Source organism: Sinocyclocheilus rhinocerous, unplaced genomic scaffold, assembly GCF_001515625.1.
Source record: "Sinocyclocheilus rhinocerous isolate Xijiao unplaced genomic scaffold, SAMN03320098_v1.1 scaffold411, whole genome shotgun sequence".
Classification (NCBI taxonomy): domain Eukaryota; kingdom Metazoa; phylum Chordata; class Actinopteri; order Cypriniformes; family Cyprinidae; genus Sinocyclocheilus; species Sinocyclocheilus rhinocerous.
Window position 1 is genome coordinate 802,314 of NW_015640493.1, and position 9,593 is coordinate 811,906.

The window sequence follows — 9,593 nt, forward strand, 5'->3', positions numbered from 1 at the left end:
TTCTATCTATCTATCTATCTGTCTGTCTGTCTGTCTGTCTGTCTGTCTGTCTGTCTGTCTATCTATCTATCCGTACATGATTCCCACTCACTTTTATTTATGCTGTTTTATAAGACTTTTAAACGTTTGTAGTCTTATGAATCTTATGCTCACCAAGGCTTCATTTATTTGATCAAAAATAGTAGTAACAACTGTAATATTGTGAAATATTATTACAATTTAAAATAACTGTTTTTTATTTTCATATATTTTAAAATGTAATTTATTCCTGTGATACAAAGCTGAATTTTCAGCAGCCATTACTCCAGTCTTCAGTGTCACATGATCCTTTAGAAAACATTCTAATATGCATATAATTTGGTGATGTTAAATAAATAATAGACCTTTAAAAAATGTGCACAATTTTGTATTAGTTACTGTGACGAGAGGGGCGGGGCCGAGAGCCGTGGGAACGGAGCTTACTTTTTATTAATAACTATACAGTCTATTAATATTATTTTTACCATTATAAACATTGTTTTTGAGGTTTTGGGAACTCTTTTGTGGTCAGGATATTAATTTAATATCCAACAATGTGTGCTGTAATTGAGAATGATGTCTTTGCTTACTTGTTTACAACAGTTAATATGTAATTTTAACTGTTACTAATATTTACTAAGTAACATTTACCTAAGAAATGCTGTTTTTGGCCTAGTATTGACTAGAAGGTATGCATGAGAGGGAGGAAATATGACATGGCACTTTCAGCACTTTTATGTCAGGCAGACCACAGACAACCCCCAGAGTGCCAGTCTTGACATTTCATCTTGTGGCAGCGGCTGTGTATCCGGTGCCAACTCAGTGGGCACCTGTAACTGTCTGGCTTTGTGCTGTTTCCACCCTCTGCTCTCCTCTGACATTTAGCTTTCAATTAATGTCCATCCTCTCTGATGCGAGTCGCAGATATGAACTCTAAAAGCCCTCAGTACGTACTGAAAGATCAAGCATTCGTGGCACCCACAGAATTATTCATTATCCAGGCACGGTAATGATCTCTAATAATACTCCATCTTCATTACATCCCAAAGAGCCGAAAATTTAATTAAACATTCCTAATGAGAGCTATCATTTCACATTAGCTTCAGTTACAGTACAGTAAATGACTGTGAAATGCATCTTTCCATATCTGATCTCTTACACGGATTGTTTATCATAAATGAAGAGAAACGCTTACTCGTTTTGGTAACCTTGCCTATTTAAAACTCTGCGTGCCACATGGTTTAATCTTAAGAAATCATATCCAAATTATCTGCAGGAAGTGAGTGCATTAAAGGGTTTCCTGTGCCGTCTGTGGTTTAATGAGAGTTGACAGGACTCGTAAGACTAACAAGACTAAGGCCAAAGTTCTTTTCATCTAACCGAATTAAAGCAAATACACCTCCATAGGAACAGAGGAGATCAGTAGATGCCCCATAGATAATCTTTTATTAATAAATGGTAATTGATCTCAGATCACCTGAGCCAGCTAGCTTAAACGCATATGCAAATATAGCAATTTATGGCTCTCCTTCGCTTCAACAGTGAACACTTTGGGTCTATTAACACTGCATGAGCATGTCAGCATGTTATGTCAACCTCATTAGCATATGCAAACAACCGTACTGATCCATTGATGTCCAAATGACGTCAAGATACTTACTAGCAAAGATCTGGAATGCTCCAGTGAGGAAAAAACGTCCACCCTTCTGAAGAGTAAAGAGCTGGCAGAAGAACAGGAAGAGAGACAGAAAGCTGAAGATGATTGACAGGATCATGAGGGCTTGGACTGCCTGGATCCAAACTGAAAGACAGAAAGCATTTCAAAACATTAGAGCATTTCCGCACTCCTGAAACCACTTAAGGCAGTTTGAGCTTTGCAGAAAAAGAAAAAAAAAACTTTGCTCTTTGGAATGAGACAGTCATTTTAAATGCACACGAATGAAAATTAAACCGGTCATTATTTCTTTTCTCATCTGCTAGGGCCTATTCTCGATCGATCACAACAGATGTACCGGTAGTTGCACTTTTACATTGGCATGCAATTGGAGATGTGCACTTAGATATCTATGTATTATTGATAATGACAGAGGTGAGTCTGCAAAAAAACCAAAACACCAAATATCAGTTCATAATGAACTCTTGTTGTTGCATTTAAAGTTTTGATGGCTGTTTCATCAATATAAAGAGCACTGGAGAATCCAGGAACTCTTAATGTATTGTGCAATCACATAATGAGGTTTCTGTTCCTAAAAGCTCTTAGCAGGTTACAGCATCTGATATTGATCCTCTCTTGACGTCCCAGGGCCATAACACAGCAACTTACAAGGAGCACCATTAACTCTATATTACCTGCATTTAATGGCTTTAAAAGCCCCCCGTGTGTCATTTTTATCCTGCATTAGAGCCATTCCACCCTTTCACATGTGTGGACAGGAAAGAAGATGTTTGCATTAGTATTTTCCTGCATAGCAGGAAACATTTCACTTGCTTTGCACATACACTGCCGATCAAGTTTGAGGATTTTAAGATTTTAAAAAACTTCTTATGCTTCTTATTCTTTAAATCTTCTTCTTAAGTCTCTTATTCTCACCAGGCTGCACTTCTTTGATTAAAAATACAGTAAAAACAGTAATATTTTGAAATATTATTAGAATTTACAATAACTTATAAAACTGAAAGCTCACAAGAACAGCATTCATTTGAAATAAAAAAGTCTTTTGTATATATTTAATTGAATCAAAATATTAATTTCTTTAAAAAAAAAAAACTTTTGAAGGTTAGTGTAGATTGATTCTCAAGACAAAAGCTTTGGACAATAAGTTCTTCCACCAAGAAAGTCAATAGCGTGCTGTGAGGTTTGAGGGAGTTTGGGATTGATGAGGAATGCCATGACAGATGTTTTAGTTTAATGTTTAGCGTGTATTCTGGCTTTGGAATGTCCCATTGTGTACAAATTGTTCAGTGTTTCTGTTTTACCATTGTTATCCTCAATAGAGTTTTAAAGGGATACTTCACCTAAAATGCAAATTCTGTTTAAGAACTGTTAAAAACCTATATGACTTTTGTCTGAAAATGAAGAATGTTTCAACTGTTTTTGCCCTCAATGGGGTTCAAAACTTTGGGGTACACTCTTAAAAATAACGGTTATTTATTGGCATCTACAGCTCCATGAAGACCCTTTAAAATCCATGGAACCTTCCATTGCACAAAAGGGTCTTAATAGTGGGAAAAGGTTCTTTAGATTAATAAAACATTCTTCACACTAAGGAACACTTAGTTCTTTTAAAACTGTTTACTAAAAGGTTCTTTTGGGAACCCATAATGACTTTCCCATAGCAAGAGTGTATGGATATGAAACCAGAATATTTTCAAAAATATATTTTGTTTCCTCATAAAGAATTGATGACATTGAATACAGGCCACACTAACACACAATAAAGTTGTTTACTATAAACGTGTGCTGCAGTTATGTCGTCTGCCCATTTAAATGCTTGTGCTCTTTAAAGCAGAATGGATTCTGATTGACTGTCAATGTTTTTATCGTTCAACAGCTGAAAAAAAATAGTTCTGAAAATTAAATAATGACAGGATTTGGTGAGCATTTTGCTGTTCTTCTAAATCACACAGTATGAGACCATGTCATAGCTCTCTTTCTATCTCATTTTCTACCTTTCGTGCCCAAGCAGTAATAAGTGGAATACATGGGTTGTCCAGCATGTCTATTTCTTATCCAAGGGTCATTCCTGTAGCATCAGGTTTCCACCTCTCTCTCTCTTTCCTCTCATGTTCAGCTGTGTCTGCCTCTCCCCTTATAGCCACTAGAACTGTTACATCCCTAAAGCAGATCGGCCTACTACAGATTAAAACAAAATCAGAGCCGCTACTCCAGCCTCCAGAAGAACCAGATCCTCTACTAAAGCCTATTGCAAAATAAGACCATCAATATTGCATTGCTTACATCCAGAAAAGGAATATAGCAACACTTGATCAAGTCCTTGAAAATCTGGACTTCTCAAGATCATACAAAAATCGGCTTCTTTGCACTTTTGTGGGGAAGAACTGGCAATGCGAATGATCCAAAGTTCTAGCAATGATCTCATTAACAGCAAAACCGTAAAGCTCAGGCACACATGGATAACCATAAAAGGACAAGAAAACCCCATAAACGTTTTTTTTTGTGCTTGCAACTATCTCAGAATGGAAACAACTATGGAAATGGCGTTTGTTTTTCTCAGAACATCTCATCAGAGACCATGTGAGGAGACTATTCTAGTGTGCATCCATAAATACTAGGTTCTGCTGCTGTGTGTTTTGCACCCACACAATACAAATGATACAATAAAGCTCTCTCAACAATGAAGTAAAAATAAAAGCGTGACCTTCTAATACAGTATACTTACTCACTGTCACTAAGTTTATCCTCAGTATATCTACTCTCACATGAGGTAAACAGACTTTTCCTTCCTTCAGACTTGTGACATTTGGAGTTTCCTGATATAAGGTGTGGCTGTACTCATTTTGAGCTTGACAACACCCTATGTATTTCTGTCAGCAGTCATGCATCTAAGGCAGGGACTTGTATTTCAGGACAGAAGGTTTCGTTTTGGAAAGCGGCACGCATGGTCCTGGGTGTGAAGAATGTGGCTTAACAGATGATAAATATGCACTGGCGAAACATAACACAGGGGTGCGAGTTTGTGCGCTAATACTAGACCGCCATAACCCCAGTTTGGTCCATGAAATGGCTCTATATCAGGATGATGAATAGGATTTCAAGCATGCTTTAGCTGCCAGTGTTGAGTAGCTTCGCCATGCCAGCTGTTCCGCATCTCTCCCGGTGTAAAATACACCATTCAGGTAATCTTAGGATGGCTTTGCACTTGGTTTGATTGCTTGTTTCCAACCCAGGTTTGATTTAACCCTCTTGATTTGCCCCTAAATTGTTTCGAATTATACTATTAATGCTGAAGCACAGTATGTTTGCCTTACTAGAGATGTGAACAATGCAAGCTGCTGTCAGATGGCCATTTATTGAGAAATGCATTATGCTATAAGGGTTAAGTTTTTTAAGGCATTTAATATAAATTTATAAAAATACTGTGATTAGTTCATGTTTTTTTTCTTCTCTAATGCAATATACAACTTTACCATAAGATTAATAAAGACTGTAAAAATATTGTTCATGCTGACTATTCTGTTACGTAATGATGGCATGTACAACCTTACTGATAAATATCTAAAACATTTGTGAATCCAAGGTTCTTACTGTAAACATCGTGACTGACATTGTCTATAGTGAACAAATTTGGGTTAGTAAGATTGTTTCGTGAAATATTATTACAATTTAACATATCTGTTTTAATATTTTTTTTTAAATGTAATTTATTCCTGTGATAGCAAAGCTGAATTTTCAGCAGCAATTCGCAGCAGTCACATGACAATTTCAGCAGTCACATGATCCTTCAGAAATCATCCAGGAAGCTGATTTTTGGTGCTAAAAAACATTTCTGCATTTTGAATTTCTATTATTATCAATGTTAAAAGCAGTTGTATTGCTTAATATTTTGGTGGAAACTGTGTACAATACAGTATTTTCAGGATTTTATGATGAACATAACATAAAAAACAGCATTTATTTGAAATATAAGTCTGTTGTAACAATGTACTGTAAAAGTCTTTACTGTCACTATCAATTTAATCTGTCCTTAAAGTAGAGTACATGAAGGTTCATATTTTAACTGCTGTTGTTTGTGTGGAAGTTAAACGTCATCTATAACATAATTAAAAGAAAAATCTGGTCATTACATGCACCAATGAAAAGACTTACTTCACAGCCTAGATGACCGTCAAAAATCAACTTAAGAAGTAACTGAAAAACAGCCTTTTTCCAGCAGTGTAGCGGCGACACGTGAGCGAGCGCAGGAGAGCGGGACAGAAAAGCCCTATGTGCCAACCCCCGCACCACGCCCTAAACAAACACACCACATTATATGCGCTACGCCAACTGACTGAGAGCTATGAAATAACACAGCAAAGCATTCTGGGCCCGCCTCATTACCAAAGTGCACAGAGAGGCGTTTCCCGCTCTGAACTATGACATCATCTCACCCTCCAAGAACAGCCAATAGTGTAACAGTGATCTGATTGAGAATGTACAGTACTTAAAAATACACTTTTTTTTTTTTTATGCATTAAAGAACACCATTTTTCATTATTACTTTAATATTCTGGTACACGTTACATGGCAACAATAACTAAAAAATGACAACACAAGTTTGTATTTTAACCAAAAACTTCAACAATGAATTCAATTAAAACTGTTTCTCAAACTGCCTTCATTCTTGTATTAACAAACCCACTGCTGGCATTTAGATTTGTGGGTGTGATTCAAATCATGCCGTGTTTGGCCTATGGCGATCTGATGCTACGCCATTACAGACAGATCAGTCTAAATCTAATCTGCTTTGAATTCTGTACCTCTGCCCCACCCCATATGTTCTCAAACCTCTTTGCAACCCAGCACTCTCCACTCCCAAACAAGGGGCCCGAGCTCAGCACCGGCAACCAGACTATTTATACAGAGCTGATGTTGAAGAGGGGTCTGTTGTGGGTTGAAACGGCACACTTGCATTCTCACCCCTAGATGGCAGTTCAGAGGTGTGAGGCAGAGTGGGCACACCCACCACAAAGTGTGGTAAATAGGCAAAGGGGCTTTGACAGTTATGCCAGGATGGAGCCCTCCGTGAATAACCTGCTATGTGTAACATACCGAGGGTGGCTCTTCAACCCAGAGAGGCAGACATTTTCCTCTCTTGTAATTAATATTATTGCACCATTTTTTTTTTCATCACACATTCCTTCTTAAACAAATCTAAATATTGTAGCAGGATCCTACCTCCAGTGTCAGCAGGGTCACATCTGGAAAATCCATTAAATGTGGTGCAGTTTGTCCAGAGGTCTGAACTGCTGTTGGGGTTAACAGCCCATGCCTGTTAGATTCAAGAATACTCATTAGCAGAAGTTAAACACATCCAAAGTATTCTCCTTCAGCTGGTTGTAGTGCCTGATTGGGGTTTGGGTTTATGAACTACTCCAAATTGATTGCATTTTGTTTGGTTAATTTCAAAAAAAGGTTGGCTATCATATAATTTGTTGTTTTAATATCAGAGATACTGTAGATAGATAGATAGATAGATAGATAGACAGATCTTTATTAATTTAATAAATGAAGTTTCAGAATAGTTGTACTTACACTGACTATAGTTGACACGAGGAGCAGAACCAGTGCTGCCACATGCACAACGACGATTCCCAGTAAGAGAAGAAGCATGATGTTTCCTTACGGTTCTGTACAAACACCGAAACATGTTTTTTGACAAAATATATCAGACCAATTATTAGTTATAATATTGTTATAATATATTTTCGCTAATGGATTTAGGTTATTATTAAAAAAACAATAATTATTCAAATATTAACAAATAATAATAGGCTACTTATTTTGTGTCACTGCAGTTGAATATAATATAATATAATATAATATAATTCAATAATGTTCAAGCGTTTTTATAAAAAAATATATATTTTAACCAGTATGTCAAAAGCTGATTGTTACATGGTAGGCTACATGTCTTTTAATATAACTTTATTAAAACTTTCTTGATCTCCCAAAAATTGCAGTTCAGAACGCAGTTAGTTGACATAATGCACACCATTTTCCACCATCAGTTTTGGCGCAAATGAGTGTTACAACGAAGTTGACCAGGGCAAAACCAGCCTAACACATATTCTTAAAACTCTATAATAATTAAGCAACGACATGCATGTCCCTCTATAAAGTTAGCCAAGATATCATTGTATGGATGAACCAAAGCATGAAAGTGGCTTCTCTTATCCTGAAGGCAAGATTTACTCTCCTCTCTGATGCGCTCCAGACTTTTTAATACTCATAAACAGGCAACGTACGTTTGTACTGCAATATAAATCCAACTTACTGCGAGCAAAGCGAAAGTAAGTCCACAAAAATGGATGAAAACGCCGAAATGCAGCCGCGCCACTCGAGTCAACAGTACTGCGTATTTCCAAAGTCCAGATCCCTGCGACTAGATTAATGTGCTGTATGGAGCCGCAGCTTTAAAGAGTCTCATTATGGAAGTACTACGCCCTTTTTCTGCGTGGCTACGTCAGGGCGCGCCCACAGCAACAGACCCAGAGCACAGCACACACTGTGCGTAAGAGCGCAGGAAAACCACCGGGTACTTAGTCATACAAACTCAACCAGAGCTATGTTTGGTTCTCATGGATACCAGCGTAAATGAAAAAATAAATACAAATACAATTGTGCTAGTAGGCTTGTAAGCTCTGTTCTTCTTAGAGAGCAGTGGCTGGATCATGTTGGTTACCCAGACAGCAACATAGTTTTGGCCCAGATCCGGCCCACATCTGGCCCATGTGAAATCCATGCGGGCCAGATGTGGGCCGGATCTGAGCCGACACTGCTTGCTGTCTGGGTATTGAATACAATAAAATAAAATAATTGTATAAATAAATAATAAAATAAGTAAGAATAATTAACTGATTTAATACATGAAAAAAAGTTTTTGCAGATAGATCTAATAAGTCAACTTGATCCATAAAGACAGAGAAGTCATACTTTCTAGCATAACTGTAACACTTTTAACTGGAATAATGTATTTATCCTTATTACAGTCATGGTTAAACTGCAAACACATGATCATAACAGAATTAGTTTGACTTTGAGCTCTGGATTGCTGAAGGCAATAGAGAAGGCAGTAAAGGAATACTTGTTATCCAATGGCAGTACTGTATATAATGTTTTCAGATGTGGCTGTTCAAATAAACACGCACAAATAGTTCTGTGCAATGTTCAGTTTCTTTGGTGGTTGCTATGGGAATGAGCGATACAAACTTGTTAAATGGTTACTCTCAGTTCTCCCTGATACCGTCGGTGTGAAAATGAGTATGGCCATTAGCTGGCCTTTGGGAGGCCTCCAGGAATTTGCAGAATTCCTCTACAAGAGATTCCCCTCCCTTCCTCTCTCCCTCTCATCAGTCATCAAATGGGATGTCAATAAAAAGAGGGAGGGCAGAGATAGACTGAAAGAGTGTTGAGTGTTCTTTCTGATATGAGAGATAGTTCATGGAGTGTTCAGATAATCAGGAAACAATGGACACCTGCGAATATTCAAAAATTTTCTTGGTGTTTTTTAATTTTTGGTGGTGATTTTGGACTCACCACCACTCAAAACTAATATAGTATTTTTTGTTTCCACTGCTTTGTCAGTTTTAGATGAACACATGATCTGTGGCTCCTACTACACAGTCTTATCAGCAGTCAATTGTGTTGTCTGAGGCTCTTTGTGATGTTGATTACATTCGTATGCTGTCACTACCTCTGCTGGTTTACATACTATTTAACTAGAGTTTACATGCTATTTTAATATCAACATGCAGTGGAAAACATTTAGTGTTCTTGAGGGGTTTATATACCCATATATATATATATAGAGAGTCGACACTTTTTTTTTTTTAAACCAGACGCATTGTTCTCGCTT

General features: G+C 37.2%; 1 protein-coding gene across 1 annotated transcript in view; it reads right to left on the bottom strand.

Annotated features, from left to right (window-relative positions):
- Positions 1–8,143, bottom strand: part of LOC107753252 (peripheral myelin protein 22-like) — a 9,360-nt gene extending 1,217 nt beyond the window's left edge. The window contains exons 1-4 of the mRNA XM_016569372.1: positions 8,013–8,143; positions 7,271–7,365; positions 6,914–7,007; positions 1,679–1,819 (exon numbers count right to left, since the gene is read on the bottom strand). Coding sequence (XP_016424858.1) covers positions 1,679–1,819; positions 6,914–7,007; positions 7,271–7,348 — 313 coding nt within the window. The 5' untranslated portion in view covers positions 7,349–7,365; positions 8,013–8,143. The remainder of the gene's footprint in view (positions 1–1,678; positions 1,820–6,913; positions 7,008–7,270; positions 7,366–8,012) is intronic.
- Between the last annotated feature and the right edge of the window lie 1,450 nt (positions 8,144–9,593).